This window comes from Bombus bifarius, unplaced genomic scaffold (genome assembly GCF_011952205.1).
Source record: "Bombus bifarius isolate JDL3187 unplaced genomic scaffold, Bbif_JDL3187 scf7180000008008, whole genome shotgun sequence".
Classification (NCBI taxonomy): domain Eukaryota; kingdom Metazoa; phylum Arthropoda; class Insecta; order Hymenoptera; family Apidae; genus Bombus; species Bombus bifarius.
Window position 1 is genome coordinate 620479 of NW_022884386.1, and position 18217 is coordinate 638695.

An 18217-nucleotide genomic window follows, 5' to 3' on the forward strand; every position below is an offset into this window, starting at 1 on the left:
TAGAATACTTTGAGATGTACAGGGGTAAGCAAATTGTTAAACTTGATATCGCTTTTCCTCGTATTTGTCAATTTTCTGTAAAAATTCGACGGAATTATTTAATTATTCCCGTTCTGGATCTACGTTAATTGCATTAGGTACAATAGAAATGCCCTTTTCCTGTCTCAACGTGATTTTTTCACCGTACATTTATACAATATTACACGAGTAGATTATCTTTGAATCTCATAGATCATTTTCTTTCGTATCGATCGAAATAATCTCGGTAATCAATTTCATTGAATTACGTAAAATCAGTATCTCTGAAAAGTCTGTTATCCATAAGAATTTTGATCAAGTTATTATTAGGTACCTACAGTGGTTGCAAAAAGTATTTGCGCGTCATTGTATGTATTTATTACAACATTTACACACTAAATCAATTCGGTCCAAGTGCGTTAAATTTCGTATCATTTATAGTACTTTCATATGTCTACAATTTGATACCGATGAAAGAACGCTTCATTGATAAACAAGAATATATGCAGATACTTTTTCCAATCATTGTATAATATCCTGTACACCTTTATAAGATTCTCATTAAAAAGTTCGTATACGTAACCCGAATGACAAATAGAATAAGCGTCGATTGACGGTGAACGAACTAACGCCGCACTCGTCATATTCGTTCCATAATTCAAGGACAGCATTACGTAAGTCGCGAGCATATTAGGGAAGTTCGATCCATGAATGCTGGTCGTTTTTGTCGTTGTGAATGAGCCAAAGAGTGCAGGATGAATTCTCAAGATGTAAATGTAAAAGACGGCACAATGGATCCGGCGCGTAAGCGCAACTGGTTGCATAAGCGGAAGCGCATTCGGCTGTTGCCGGATAATATATGCACTGGAGTACACCGGAGGTGATTTATAGCGGCGAGCTGAGTATCTCGGGGGAACAAAAGATGCTGCGGACCTTTTCGTTTCAAGGGTGGATGAAAAACTGAACAAGCCCCGCCGAGATTAAGATTTAAAGAAAGAAGAAAACAAACCAGCCTCCGCATCGAACCTGGCGCCTTCTTTCCTTTCGCGCAGCGAACAGAGAATGGAAAGTGGTTGACGCGTTACGCGCCACGCGTACTGTTTCAGATACGCTCTGAATTTTGCATTAAAATCCTATTAAAATATTACTTGTGAATAAAAAATATGATACAAAAGAAAGCGAAGATAAAAGCTGGGCTGCTTAAAACGGTGTTTCAACTTTGTGTTGTTAAAAGGATCTAATATCGAAAGTGGCTAAAAAAAGTCAGCGAGGACGTGTTTGCGCCAGGCTGACTCACTAAACTTCGCTAAAAATTGCAGACTATTATTTTTGTTGGTTCGTACCGTACTTGCTACTTTATCAGCTATCCGTCCTTGAAAAGATACGCCGCGGCGGTATTTGTCATTGCAGCTGTACTGTTTATGAAGTATAATTGTTTGAAACGTGCTATCAGTCTCGATAGATCTAGCCGAGTATAAGCATACCAATACTTTTTATCGCGAAAACTAACATGAAGATATATATCCCAGACAATCGCTATCTTCTGATGCAAAACTGCGCTCCACCTAATCGTCGATGGCAATTTTCCAATTTTATGACTACTTTGTGTCGTTAACGAAACTAATATACATAGAATCGTTGTTTGGAAAATATTACAGTATGAGTAAGACATATCGAAAAACGTAAATATATAAAACGCAAATAGATAAAAAATGACACAGCTCGATCCTACGCACCAACACATTGTCTTTATCGTAACTTTACTCATCGTATGGCACGAATAATGCAGCAATGGCATTTCAAAAGTATTGTCCGATGCGTGTCTCACGTCTGTGCAAAACCTTGTTCAAATTAGTCGAGTTACTTAAATTCAAGCCGCCTTATCGTTCAATCAAACTTATTAATCTAGGCTTTATTAATTCAACGTTTCTTTGATTGACCAATGCCCCCGAGGTATTTCAAACTATAATTATCTAATATGCGATACTATAGTTAACGTATGAATATTATCATCATAAAGTAATACATATCTAAAGTAAAAAAATATTAATCAAAGATGAGAACGAAATACTTTAAGGTGTACGGACGATGCACGGGAAATAACAGCGAACGGATCGAGAAAACCGTCTCGATTCAACTAGAGACCCTAGAGACCCACGAGAAGATTCTTAGCGACGACGATGGCGTAAAGGTCAATGTCGACGCGCGATCGTAAATCGATAGAGACGCTGGCATTTCTTCGAGGACTGCTCGCTTGTACGATCTATAGAGAAACTTGTGCACGCGTTCATACCATTTATGTAACCCGACTGACTAGTCAATTAATGTGGCCCGTACCCAGAACGAGTCGAACGGTTTGGCGCCGTAAAGAGCTAAATGGATCAATAAGATTCGCAAGTTATTCACAGTCGTTCGATAACAGACGATCGCGTTCCTCGTAGGAGCAAGTTCGATTCATTGTCCTGTGTGTTGGTTTGCACGGATCGGGAAAAGGTCGATGAAACTCTTTGCGTTCACGGGCACGATCGGTATCAGGACATCTCTTTATCCTTCCTCCGAGGGAGCCCGGACTTCTCTCCAATAAGGCTTGCCTCTCCATATACGAAACTCGACAAACTGGTCGATTGAGTCTTTGTGGAGAAGCGTTCGTGTAACAGGCCAGCTACCTGAATTAAAAAAAGAATCTGTCACGCGGCTTTCGATAAGAATCCGTCGAGATTTATGGAAACGGTAAAAGCTTGCCTTCGTCGTTCTTCTTTATGTCGGAAACACACGATTTGTTTAACGTCGGCATCCTGATCTTTGGTATTTTATTCGATCTAGAATATCATTGGTGATTGTTTTGACGGTATGTCATTTTCTTCGCTTTATACATGTTTTTGGCAATCATTGCTGTCAAATGTGACGTATTTGATCATATTTTTCTCTAGTTTCTTAATCGATTAATCATTTCCGTTGAAACGTCGGATGCATCATGGAAATATAATGAACAATCAATCATTTTATACGTAATTCTCGAAGAATGAAATAACGTGTTTATACCGTGCGTAGTATCGAATTAAGTGGAAATAATGATCTCAAATGACTATAAAGAGAATCCATCTTCATAAAACTGTGCATTGTATCGTACACGTCAAACAATTTTGAATTTTTACGGATTCGTTAAAACGTCGAGAATTAGAATCAATGAAAAGGGAAAGCTCGAGAGAACCTAGATAAGATAATCACATTCAGAAGTATAGTGTCCTCTTTTTGCTTGATTATTTTGCCTTTCTTCGAGTATATAATCTTTTCATTGTTTAACGATTTCGATTTAATTGCACCCAAGACGCATCAAAATATGAACTTTCGGCGAGATCGTGAATAAACTGGAATAGTCACGTAGAGAACAGGCAACCGATCAATTAATATAGTCCACGATACGCCCAAGTGGCATGGAGCAACATACGTCGATTCCGCAGTGTCAAGGAACCGCAGCTGCTTATCTACACCAGTCACGGCTCGTCGGCTTCATTGAGGATTCACGGAAATCCACCGTGTTCTCCGTGGCGTGTGTTGTCTTGCTCATGATTTACCGAAGACACTCGTAAGTAGGTCAACCGTGACTAACTGTAGGTTTATTGAGTCGTGGTCGCCGCTTTTTTCCACGATTTACATCTCGTTTCTGTCACGATAAGTGAAAAGCCCGCGTCACACGGTATTACAAGCGTATGTTGCTCTGCCATACCGAGTACCATTGGGTCATGGCATTTCCTTCTTTCTTGGAAATGCCATACGCACTGCAATATTCGTCTTTGGATTTATTAAAGGTGCTATCACTGATAACGTTATTGATACATATCGATCCTGTTACAATTTTATTCATTCGGTATTGACAAGCTGAATTTACTCTTAACTCTTTCGTTCAGATATCCTTAAAAATCTAAGGATGAAAAACATTTTCGTAAAGAGAATTTAACTCGGAAAAAATATACGCATAAACTGTTAATTTTTATACAATTCTTACAAATGTAAGATTAGATTTGAATAGGAAGACTGTGAGCTTACTTACACATCGTGTACTTCTCTCTCTTCTCCATTATGTTTGTGGAATTTTGTGTATTTCCTGTGTATTTGTTTGTACATTTGTGTACTTTCGTAGTATACAAATAACTTCAAACCTGACTGATAAATTCATTCAGTTGTTTTCCTCAAAATCTTTAGAGAGTTGTATTTTTCTGTTTATTCGTTGCGTCGATACAGTGATAATGTTATCGACGTATTAATAAGTATCAAAAAATTATCGATAACTTATCGACAATTAATAGCTCTTCGAACGACACTGGCGCACCACTGAGTAACCTATTTCTTAGCTTAAATCGCTTATCTCGAGATTACTCTGTGAATTAAAACGAAGTGCTTTGGACGAAAAACATTTCTGATAACGTTATATCTTTAATTAGCAACGGAACGAGCCGCGATTAACTCTGCGAAGAAGCAACGTAAATCATGAATGAAGGATGGATAAAAAAGTTGTACGAAGAAACGGTAGACTGCGATACGCCTGCTGCCCTAATTGAGAGTAATTACGCGTTCGTTATACTTAAACGGGAATAGCTAAGCAGAGAAACGATGATTTCACGATGGCCATAATAGAGCGTGTGGCACGTGGTCAAGATTCAGTGAGGTAGCGCAAATGAGTCTACCGACGACTTGTCAATATTGCGTAGGGGAAAGCACACTGACAACTATTATCGGTTACCGCCACTAATTTCTAGAGTAAAGGAATCTGCCCGCCCGTGTTTGTCTATAACGCAATTGTCAGATCGCTGTACCATAATGGTGGCATGATATCTCCGTATTTACATGTCACAAATATATGCTTTCAATCCTATTAATTTAAATGCGATTTTCATATTTCCAAAAGGATTATTGGAAGATAATTCTATTAAATTGTCAAATATTCTCTAAAATCGCACGCAACAACGATACAAAAACTTAACGAACGTTAAAAATGATTTTATATTGAAAAGTGGCAGCAAAAAATTTGGAAATGTCCGAATCGAGTAATCTTGATAGGTAGCAACGATAAATTTGATAAAAAACTGCGCTACGTTTTTCGTCAAAATCACAAGAATATTGTAATATTGAAAATATTAACTAGTGTATGACTAGAGTAGGAAACTGGTACCGATAAAAATGTTTGACTACTCTTTTAAACGTAGAGCATCGAGTAGAGAGAAAAATTCTGGCAGCAAGATTTGCAACATTGTTGGCAAACAAGATTGCACAAATTCGCCTAATGCGAGCTATTGGAAATTAGTTTTCAGAGTAGGTATAATTCTATCTCACCTACCTGGTAGGTAGAAAGCAAGTAAAGATACGGTTCACGGTAACCCGACATTCATACTACTTAAGGCTTTATCAATGGTAATGAACGAGATATAATGCCATTACACGGAACGTTAGTCGTGTCAGCGGTGTACACACCAGCCATCTACCCACCACACTATCCGATATTTCATCTTCGTAACATACATTTACAGAATTATGTACGGAAGAACGGTCATATCTGACGATCGACTAATCGTATTTACGATTACGATATTCTAAAACTTTCTCTGTCCATCAAACACGTTCGACGAAGTTCCTACAAACTTTGCATAACGCGATCACCTTCCAGCTTAGGATCGTGACTCACCGTTTAACGACTGTTTAACCGTGTCCACAGAGGAAGGATCCTCTGGTGGCCGAGAGTCGTCTCGCACAATGCGTCGTCGGATGATCCACGACACGAAGATCGAGAATGGGGAACGCACAATGGCCCATGTGGCTTCGTCCCCGTGTAATTGTCGGTATAAATCAAACGAACGGCGATTTTTATAGGTTCAGCCGATGCTTCGATGCTTCGCTACAAGAGATATTCTCTTTTTCTTAGTCTTTTTTTAAGATGCACGCGTGGGTTTCTCTCGAGGCGAAGACGATTCCCAGAAATATCGTTTCCAAACAAGGGAAAGTATTAGATCCTGCAACGGGGGAACGTGCGTAGGGTTAAATGTCTACGTGACCGGATTACACGATCGATTCCGTGGTTCAAGTTCGTCGTTCCGCGAGGGCGAATATCAGCGTTGAAAACCCTTGATTGGTTTCCCTCTCGTGTTTATACGTATCGCGTTACCAAATCTCGCATCCATGACTTTTCCAAGTAAAAGGGTGAAGGGGGATGCTTCTCGAGTCGTGTTCCACGATGTTTATTTAATTCCATTGGTACGATACGAAGAATCGTCGAAGAGTCGCTTGGTGATGTCGGCGGTGTCAGAGGTGAGGACTCTAAGCGTGAACGAAGAACGAAGTGTTTGTTAATTTCGTTACGTGCATCGTGCGATTTTAGCGCTAGCCTGGCATCGTTCTAAAGGTTAAAACAAATTATTTTGTCGCTTACGGCGTTCACTATCGCACTCTGCATAGAATCTACATCTTTCTTTAGCGAACAACTAATTGTTTGTTTGTTTTCTCTTTCTGTTTTATTTTTTTAACTCCATGATTTAACTATCAACGCAACTATCTATTTAGACGGTTTGTATACAATTGTTATCTTACTACGATTGGTTATCTTTTATGTTTAATGTTAAAGTAGTAAACTATTAAAATAAAATTAATGAAATCAATAGCTATTAAATAATACTAAATACAATTAAAAGCTTCGACAGAAGAATCTCTGTGATTTCAAGCTCGTAAAAATTTGTTCAAATCTCGTGTATTACTTTCTCGTTTTTGCAAGAAAAACAATTTCACGCAAGAAATATTGAAAGATATCGAGTAAACGCGTTATATTTTAATTCCATTCCATCTGCATACGTTAAAACGCTAGCATTCGATCTCGCGAATATTTTTCAGCTATATGTCTCTATAAATGTAAATTCCGCTCCAAGTTCGCTCATTACGCTGTACGAGTAAAGGTAGTCATCGTTTACACAATGAACGATAAACTGTTGACATTCGCCTACTAACGCAAGATGAGTACGCGGTCAACAAATAATAATTACCACATCCTGCTTGCCGCCATACCGAAGGTCTTGAGAACCCTGACCGTTTTAAGCTATTAAGAAACTTTTTACATTTGATATTGTCGATTAACAGAGCTTCGCGCAGAATCTCCTTTTTTCGATCCGTGTCACATCTTTTTCTCATAATTTCTACGATATGTGACTTTCTTACTCCGAAATAAAACGTATACATCGAATGTGAAGATGGACGAAACTGAAATTTTTGAATATTTTGGTCACATATTGTTGTTACATATTTGTATCTGCTCAACACTTAGAGACATTATATCGAGAAACAATAAATGTACATTAGATTGCGAAAATAGTAAATGTAAAATTACGCGAATGATTCTTGACTTATAGCGAAGTATAAACGTGAAATTACGCGAGAGCTACTGACTTGTAACGACGTATAAACATACAAATACGTGAATGGTGATGAAATAAATTTTTCGCAAATCCCTTACGGATACATATTATAATCGTAAAATACGGAAAGAGTTACGATGTGCGACTAATTAGAATTTATTAGCCCGTGTAATAACGAAGAAAACTGCAAGGTTATCACTCGGAATGATCATCATTCGTTTCAATGCAAGTTTGCCTGGCTATGATGGAGCGCGTGGTTTCTAAAAACATTCTCCTAGCTACTTTTGTAAAGAAGCTCTCTTTAAATTATTTAAAAGGGAAATATCTACTGTAGGCTGTATCTTCTAATTATTTTCTATTTCTATGATAGTTCACCGTGACTAGATCGCGGATGTTTAGGCAAATTTATATCTGTACGAACACAACAAAAGAAGGGGAAATTAAAGAAACATTCGTTGCACCTGCTAAATATTATACAAAGAGCACTTTCGATATTTTTAAAACATCGAAAATCTGATCTATCGTTCTAACGAATGGAACATGTGAAAAACGATGTCTCGCAAGAATTTAAATATTTGATTGTTCCGATGTATTTGTTAGTTAACATATCCACTGCGATAATAACGTAAGCGTATAAACGAACATAAGAAAATATCCATCGAATCTCTATACAACCCAATTTACGCCTAGACTGCCTCTCTCTCTCTCTCTCTGTCTCTCTATTAGATATCCCTCTCCGTGGAAATTATCTTTAGACGCTCGGTATAAATTATTTCCTATGCTATGCTATCCCCCAAAACTGCTTCCCTTCCTGTATCGTATAGAGGCGTGAGGCGAAATCGGAGCAGAGGAGGCTAAGCAACGCTGCGGAGGTTTCTGGAGAGAGCGAGAGACGCTTTCGTTCCTCCGTCAACGGAGCTGCGTCTAAATCAGGCGGCTTTGGGACTTGGTAAAAAATCCGGGCGTAGTCACGGTATCTTCTTCGTGGTTTCATTTTGCTCCGCTCCGTTCACGCTCTCCTCTCTCTCTCTCTCTCTTTCTCTCTGGTCACAGCAGTTTAGCTCGGTTCTTAGATCCCGAGCCAGGGGAAAGAGGGAGCATCTGCGATCCTATGTTATCTTCCCGTTTGGCAGCTCGCCATCCGCACGATGTCTCGTCCTCCCTTTTGCCATTTCGCCGCACGCGGGACGTTATATTCCTTGCAGCCGCACACGGTTATTTTCGCGTGGTGAGAACCAGCTGCAATCTACGGATTATTTCGAATCGCGTTCTCCGTTTCTCCACGCGGCGATGGCTCTTCTTCGTCGGCCAGGTTGCGCAATACATAGTTGGTTCCCCTAGAGTGGAAAAGATGACATCGTCGAGGGGCAAGTCAGCAGCGAGTCTTCTTCTCTGTTTCATTCGAAAAACTGTGACGCAATTCATTAGTCCGGAGAAAAGAGAAGGAGCGACGTTGCATTAGTTGAAATACGACGCTGTGAGAATTAGACCATTAGTCGTTAGTTCGAGCGAATTAGAACGTCGCCCTTTAGAACTTTCCAAGCTATTGTTAGACGGAATTGTATTAATTACCAAGGTGTCTTTATTTCCGGTTATGAAATTATCGCTAACAGGCTACTGGGAAAATTGTTGTACGAGGATAATAAGTTGTATTTTATCGGATCTGACTAATTGGATCGAGTCATAAGTAGATATGCAATTAAATGCGCAAAAAAGTATAGAGAATGAATATAATATGCAAGAATTTACAAAGTATCTAAAACAAAGTACCGCGATTACGATAATGTTTGGAACAAAATGAATCTATATTTGAATTTCGTTTCTTTTGTTACATTCACACAAATCTGAATTTACACGAACAATTTTACTAGGCACGATTAATGTCACGTTTCAAGCAAATCCTAGAAGATGTTTCCAACTATCGTCTTTTATTAATTCTAATATACATACATTGTCGTGCATTGAATACAACGCGTTTTCATCAAAATCTCTTTTACATCAACAACTAAAAGACTTTCATTCGAAAAAACGTTAATAGATACCTCGTATATATTCTTGGAAAGCTTATATCAAGGAGAGCACGCAGAAAGGATCGAAATAACCGAGCCTAACCTGTTAAAGTTACGTGTCACTCGAAAATACCTCAATGCCATTGTTATCAACGCGCTAAATCAATTTTTCAAGTATAATACTTTACACAAGCAAATTGCAAGTAGCATTTGAAAGATTAGAAAAGAGAGAGAAACAAACAACTTATGACTCGATCTAACGTCTTATCGAAGCTAACGTGATACGGACGATTAATCATGAATCCATCCCCTTCGAGGGAACTTCGGAAAGCGTTGTTCTCGCCGCGTGCCAACGTTAATCGACGGCGACTGCAAACTTGTCGAACCGCTTTCGAATCGTTACGCCGTAATGTTTCGTTCAGATCCTCCATAGTTAACTCGTAGGAGAAGAGATTCGCATTCGCCATATACGGCGATGCACGAAGAAGAAGAAGAAGACGACGAAGAAGGAGTAGGATGAAACTCTTCGCCTCGAAAACATCGTCCTCGGTATTTACGAAACGAACGATATCGTCGATTCTTTAGGAGACCAAAGACTTTTTCGGAGGTTCGTGCTATACGCCAGCGTTGTGTGCTAACACGGGTCAATTCGGCCAAATGGCACTCCCAGTTTTATTATCCATGTTCCAACACCAGTGTACAATGCACGTCGTGTTGCACATTCCATGACACACGTACATCGTTGGTGTATACATACGTGGACACGCAACGACCCCTACCTCCTTTCGTGGTATTTTACGCGCACCCACGAATGTGAGGGCCGATGTTTACAGGCGCACACGTGTTCAACGCGGCATACGTGAAACGAGAGGTTCCCTCTTGGAATAAGAGTGCGTGCCTCTTAGCAATAATAACCATTAAGGCGTGAGGGAATGCGAGAGGTGACGTCAGCCCATTCAACATTCGTGATCCATCGAACACTGTCAACTTCAGCCTTCGCACGATAAATTCTGAATGTTAATATCTCGCCGATATTTTCGATCGTTTTCCAACACGACGTTCTCTATGGTAATCTCTTGAGAATTTCTGCAAACCCGGACTTCCTCTTGGTTCTTCGTTAACCATGATATAAGACAGTAGTTGCGCAATAAGTCAGAAAATTAACGGCCATGCTTGAGATTTCCTCGTTCGATCGTCATTACGTTTGCGGTCGGTTTTAACATAAAATATATAGCATGTAAGTTGAACGTTGCTGCGAGTCAGGTAGGTAGAAAGTATTCAAGGAAAACACGACTGGATGATTCAGACATCGTGATGCATTATGATAATTGAAGAGGGCGATCGTGTTTGCCTTACGAAGACGCCAACCATCGATAACTGGGGAAAGCTATGGTGGCTTTTCTACCCTATGAGGCGACGACACTTCCGCGAGGAAAGGAAGGCTCGTCGAGGCAAACAGACGCAAGTTTCACGAGGGAGGAAAACGATCGATGAGGGAAAAACTCGAGATGGTTGTTACACCGTCTCGTCTTCGTATTTCTTAACGAGATTTTTCCCTTGGGTTAAGAATTTTTTATTTTCGCAATTGTTAATATTCAAGTTTATACGAATTAAGTATTTATTTATCCTTAATGGATCTAGTTTCTTCGAGACTCGATCGTACGTTCTATCTTTTGATAGTTCCAGAAGCTAAGAAAGATTATTTTACCGCTCATAGCATTTTTTATCGCATTTCACGTAGAATTTATATCGTTCTTACCAAAAAGGTAGCTTTTCACATTCTTTGGCAATTTGCGATCCAAGCAGAATTTGCCATTTAATTCCAACTAATTTATAGCCAATAAGTTACTTGGAAAAGTTGTTTAAAATTCTTCCTTCGTAACCGATAATATATCGGCATATTTCCGTAAAATTAATATACAATACGAAAGATACGTTTCATAATTAAAACCTGAAAGAAAACCACAAAGGCTTAACGTTTCAACTCCACGTTTAGTTCTACGACAGAGAGGAAAGATACGATTAAAGGGCAGCTCGTCGAAACGGATGTATCATAGATCCGATGACCTTTCTTTCGTATCGATGAGAAACGGCCGATTGAGATTTATCGATGCAACTGGCATTCCTTGCACCTTGTAACTGCCGATGTACAAAGCGGAGAACAGTTGTAATTGCATTACGGTTTCTCGTTCATCATCGTTTTCTTCTCTCGAAACGTTTTCATCGGAATTGGCTACTGGTGTCTTCTTGTATCTACTGTTACTATTATCCACTGTGTGTGTCGCGTGTGTGAGTTACTTGAAGGGATATGAGCAGAAAAAGAAGGATACAGAGTGTAATTGCAAAAACGGCTCCGTTGCGTTTGTGCGGATGGGAACAGCGTAATCGAGAATACTTTTGCTTGCACGAAAAAAGCTGTAGGTCTGTGTATAGGAGGAACATGACGTCGATCTAAATTGGTAGTATGACCACCGAGAAATATTCGAAATGTCAATGCGTGGTCGGTCTTTATCCTCTGGTAATATTTCGTTTCTACGAAACCATGTTTTGTTGGCATAGAAATTAAAATTCGATGAATAATCGCGGAAAATCCGGCTGGATGTTCATGATGTAAGAAACCTGTATGCGGTTTAATCGTATATTTATATGTCAGAGTCAGGTTGGCACTTTGGGGCGTTCTATGAACCTTTATTTAGTTTACCGTCGCGGATGTGGTTAGTGTTTATCGGTGCGAATGTGGGCACTACAAGAGGCTATGAGTAACGGCAATAGAATGTCCGAGATGATCACGAATGACAACGGATGACAACGAATCCAGGTTCGATAACGAATCCACGGTCCACGGGATGACCAGTATCAGCGTGACTTACTCGGCAATTCGCTCAACGACTAACTAACTAAAAACTCCCTGAATCCAGATGAACCTACCCTTATATACTCCTGTCCCCGCTTCTCGGGTCAATCCTTGTTTTTAAGGAGAGTCATAAAATCATTCCGTACCTCTGTCAGGTACGCGGCCCTCCCGTGACCGTGGCTACGTCTGGTGACCCGTTATGTCACCTTAAACCTGAACCCATCGTCGTAACGCCAGGTTGGAACATTAAAAGTTGTTTTCCTTATTTTTATGGCTTAAACGTTAAAATCTTGACTATGGTGATGGGAGGTTTTTCCCAGCATTCCCGACGGAAAGTCCCGCTGTCCTTCCCTCTCCGACATATATATTCGCAGACATTTATATATTCACGGACATTTTGCATTTCTGTTCATACGTGATGAGAGATACGAAACGAATGAGATATAAAATCTTAGTTGCTACTGTTGCAGTATAATTGATGCAAGCTACATTCAACAGGAAATGTATCTCGAACGTAACATCATCGTTAATTTGACATCTATGCGTCATTTACGAGAGTTGGGATTTCGATCCTGATTACTTCCATAATATTAGTCAGTATTACTCACACAGTCGTCACTTTCAACAATTCTGCGGAATAGTATTCGATAATTTAATTTTACAAGGTTCTCAACTATTTGTTACTTCTTCCTCAGATCCAGATTGATCGTTCTAAATGTTGCAAATATTACCTTCTCTTGAAACTATATCTCATCGGTTTTAAAATCACAACGGAGTAAGAGACGTTGTGCTTCCAGATTCGATGGTAATGGAAAAGTGACCGATCGTTTTATACGCTCGAAACGCATCATCGTCGTTCTTTAAGAGAGTGTTCAGACGATCGATATTATTCGACGTATTCAGGGTTCCCCATATTGTACCGACGATATATATTGGACGTGTAAAGGTTCTCTCACGTACGATAATACCGAGGATCCTGAGTACTGACGATAATATCGATCGTCTGTACGCTCCTTCGCGCTAAGAACAATTATAAAATGGGGCATAAAAGGCGGGATGTTACGTTTACAAGTTGAATAAATTTCCTTGCAGTATGTGTCGGGCCGTGAACGTAATTGCAACCTGCAACAACACCCTGACATTTCGCACGCCGCATCGACCACTCGATGCGGTTCTAGCCGATCTCACCCGGTCGATTTACAGTCTGTATCCTTTTGATTTGTGGGGGTGGCGGCCGGCCGCGGAACACGGCGCAGACACGTAAGAAAACGTGATCACGTAAGGGCAAACGCATAAACAGGATGACGTGTACTGTTAGGATGAATCGCGAGCATGAGGCAGGTCCTTTTTTTGGACATGTCGCTGGGATGACATCATCGTTTATTACGCGTGCGCCTAATGCAAAACGATTTTGCGGTTTTCAAGCACGTCCGTTATTCTTTCGTGTTTGTACCGAGTCACCGTTCGAATTCCAATAGAAAAGAGAGAACAAAGGAAGGCGGACGACGAAGAGGAAGAAACAAGAGGGAATTGGATTTCTTTGGATTTCTTTTCGATTTCGCAAGATCTCCGCGATGAACCAATGCATCGAGCTGTGCTTGCGTCTTACATTGCGTTTGTTCGAATGCCTGGTTTATGATGCATTGCGTATTGCAGTCTCTTTCACCTTGGACGCCGGATGTCCAGATCGTCGCCGAGATGTCCTTACCTTTGTCCCTGTCATTCTGCTGAAATTCGAGGGAGAAGATTTAGAATTCAATATAATCGCCAAGGACAGTCGTAAATTTTGCGAGAAAAGATTTAAAGTCGTCGCTTTATCGGATTTCTTGTAGTGACGTTTAATCGCAACACGTCGCGATAGAACAAATTTCCCTTTGTTCTTGCCAAATTCTCGACAGATACGACTGACGAAATACTCAATTTCAAGAAACTACGAAGATACGCAAAAATCTAACGAATATTTTGGCGATTTTATTATTTTTACGTATTACGTACACCCAGTACGTTGTTGCATATTCAATATTTCCATAAATATATAAAAACCGTAGACTATTTATAAAATTAATCGATAAAAGAATTTATCGAACTTTATGATGTAAAACAATTATAAAAATTGAACGATGTTACTATCGATAAAAGCTGAATTTCGATTTTCAAGGATGTCTATTAAGCGAAACATATGTGTTCGCTTCGATTGGTCATCGAAGGTCGACAGAAAGGGAAGAGTACGTTAAGCACCCCATGGTGAGAATAAATTGAGCAATGGGACACCGTGGCGACTTTTCTAGGCCGTTGCCAAGGGATGTCGACGCTGAGTCGCTAGCAAGGGGTTACAGGCTAAGTGGAAACAGAACTGGCTACCGTAGTGGTCAGCCATTAACCTAGATTTATAGGTCGTTCTTGATATAATCGCAGTTATTATTCCAAATAATTCAATCCTTTCGTGTAATAATACTCGTATAAACGTTTTGCACCTCTTTCAACGTTCTTGCGGCAAATTACACGTAACATTCGCAAGAATTGCAAATTCCTATTTCAATCTCGAACATCTTTCATTAATATCGCGCCTTAATGTCTTTAATCGTGCAAAAGCAATCAAGTTTCATCGGAATACAAAGACATTGAAGGTTCTTTTGAAACTCGCAATGTAATCAAAGCTTATCAAAGAGGCGTTCACGGTGTCCTAAATCCGAAAGCTTTTCAGATCTAGACTAACTAGCTATTCTCGAATCAAGCATAAATTCACGAAGGCTGAAGTAAAGGATACCGCGAGATCTCGGGCGTATCGACAATGCGAAGCTCACGCGAGCGTAGTGGACCTTAAGTGGGGACCGGAAGTGGGTCAGCCGTCGACGCTTTTACCTGCTTCTCGAGTGTCCGATAACGAAATCAAAAGCTCCAAAGGACATGGATCAATTATTCAAAATTCGTCAAAATTATTTTCATTTTTATTTTATCCAGTAACCCATCTCGGCTGCAACATCACTTCATCTTTCCATCGACAATGATGTGCTGTTTCTGGTCCAAGGAATCTGGTCTAAAATTATTCAACGTTTAGCATATTTTACTTTTATTTCATCTCAAATTTTCGCTATTATCTTCGTCTGTTCATGGACAGAGGTGTGGTGGTTTTAGTTGACATCGAAGGCGATCGTAGCGTGGATACGTAAACGATGAACATAAAACGAACGTGGCTGAAAATAGGGCAAAGTGAGCATAGACACGCAGCCAACGAGGGTGTGGACCTCTTATTTCATTCGTTCCACTGTTCACCCTGAAATTTTTTATCCTGTTAAACCGTGGCCTCCCGATAGCAGCCGCCACACGCAAGTCACACGCAAACAAGCAGAAAAGAGCATTGTTGGGAAAGACAGACAAGTATAGGGCCGTGTATTATTAGAAAACAGTGTGCTTACATACGCTGGCCTGAAATTAAGCGCATGTCGTGCACTAGAAATCTAATTGCAACTGGCGTGTCCTTCTTTTCGATCGTTGTTCGAGGCCTCTCCTGGATATAAATCTTAGGTGTTTCCTTTGAGAAAGAACTAGGTAACAGCTGTTAGCGATCGGTCTATAACAATAGATTCGTTCTTCTTTGTGTGGTACGCGAGGTCGGTGCCCAGATTTCGTATGATTAATCGTTCGAGCGAGGATTAAATTTTGAAGCAGTTACACACGTGTAATTAATTTTTAATACTATTACGAATATCAGTGCGCGTACTGTCGGTATTTCGAACGTTTCGTTCTTCGTTAATTACTTTTACTATATAATTTTGAAAAATTCGCATAATCGAGGCAATTAATTTTTAATGTCGATATTGTTATCTTTATTGGCGTCATTATTATAACGAGTCTAAATTAATATATGTATCAACTATGTACTAACAAGAAAGTACTAAATCGAAAGTTTTAAGTATACAAACAGATTTCACTCGGTAAATCGTAAATAACATTTACATTAAAGGTCCTACTCTACTAGCGATCGTGAACACGAGATCGCGATTTTTGCATTCCTGTTTGAATAGAGGATAAAAATTCTCTTCATCTTCTTAGCATTTTCTTTGCCATGTTAATAAAGCGTACAAGATTCACGGGAACCGAAGAAAACGGCGCGTGTTCAAAGAATTTTAAAACGAAATTCAGAAAGAAAATGCGTGTTACGGTAACGTATTCCTTTTGATTACAGCTTGGTGCAAACCGGCTAAAAGTTCCGAGAGTGTTGATTACATCGAAGACGATCCACCGTCTGACTACAACGACGATGATACCATCGATAACGAAGATGATACTGGAGCTCTTGAGGAACCACCACAAATCATATCTAAGCCACAGAGTATACACGTGAGAAATGGAGGCACCATATATCTACATTGTCTATTAAAAAATGCAGGTTGGTACGAAATCAACATGTAGAATTTCTACATTTTTTATGTTTTTCTTAACCCCTTGCATCCGGAATACAAGCGTTCTGATACGATCATTTTAATGTATTGTGTCGGTTCGCAAAATTGCTAAGCGTGAATATTTTGTCAAAAAGTACCTTCTTTTTTCATCAGAGATATTCTTCGTAATCCATTATTACATATGTATAATATAAATTTGTTTGCCACTGTATTTAGAAATCAGAAATTAAATATGAAAATGGTGAACGATCAAGTAATCTTAATCAGCTATCTTGACTTTCTCAATAAGAAATTCACGAAATGCTTCGTTTTATCAATTTTAATGATACCATGGTAAGATTCAGAGGATGATATTTCCGGTTATGACTCTTTCGAGTGATTAACTGAACAGGAAATATCACAATTTAAAATATAAAATATTTATTTTATAACGAAACAAGTAACTGAACATTTTATCTCGCGATTTCAATTTTTGATTATCGAATTGATAGACAAAAACGTTAAAATGCTTCTCCAGTGCAAGGAGTTAAATCTAAATGTGTACAGAGATTTGACCAAATTGTAATATCTTAGAAAACTTCGCTGTCATGTGGAAGAAAGACGACGAATTTCTCTACTACGACTCGAATCCGATGAACGCAGACAAGGAGAGGATGGTTCGACTATGGAATAATACATTAGTGATCTACAATGCAACGCTCAATGATACTTCCAACGATTACGAGTGCAGTATTTTGAACAAGCCGCCCATTACGATTAAGCATAGAGTGTTAGTTTCTGAGCAAGCACCGGTTCCATCAACATCGCCGCCAACGCAGCAGCATAAACCACCCCTGATACAGGTCATCCCTGCGAAAAGAGTAGAAGTCAATGTCGGTCAAAACATTACCCTCGGTTGTGAAACAAGGATAGAACCGATAAGTGAGATAAAGTGGTATCACGAGGTAAGATGATATTTGTACTCGTATTCTGTGCGCGAAGGAACGTGAACTCTGGCAAAAATTTATTTATTTCATTTGCAATATTTCTCCGAAGTCAGGACGTCTTAACATTTTGATTGTAAAAAAGACTCTAAGGCATTGTATCTTGTAAAGAGAAATATTTTAAAAATATTTTCCAGAATAATTGAATTTTCCCTTTATTTAGGATACAAATTAAATATTGCTCGATACTTTTCAAAAAGTAAATTGTTAAAAAACTGGCTGAGAAATGGCTTGGCGAAGGATGTCGAGGAACTTGAATAATGTTTGAGATCAGAAAATAAAATAACGTACCTCTTAGATTATCCTTTTAGAAGAATGATATGATATATTTAGATTAATGCTTCTACCTAGAGCGTAGTCTCTCGTGAAGATTGGAAAAATTAACGCGATCATCTTCTTACTTTTTAGTTTCCCTGATTTGTATATAGTGGATTTTTATGAAGTATTCGCTATTTCAATACGTTTGTTCTACTTCCAGAAAACAGCATGTAAATTACTTTATTCGCATTCCCAATAATATTGCGTTTACACAACTTTTACGTATCGTTTCACTGCT

General features: G+C 39.2%; 1 protein-coding gene across 1 annotated transcript in view; it reads left to right on the plus strand.

Annotated features, from left to right (window-relative positions):
- Positions 1 to 18217, plus strand: part of LOC117206596 (neurotrimin-like) — a 66108-nt gene that overhangs the window by 44538 nt on the left and 3353 nt on the right. The window contains exons 2-3 of the mRNA XM_033446072.1: positions 16462 to 16665; positions 17252 to 17622. Of these exons, the coding sequence (XP_033301963.1) occupies positions 16462 to 16665; positions 17252 to 17622 (575 nt within the window). The remainder of the gene's footprint in view (positions 1 to 16461; positions 16666 to 17251; positions 17623 to 18217) is intronic.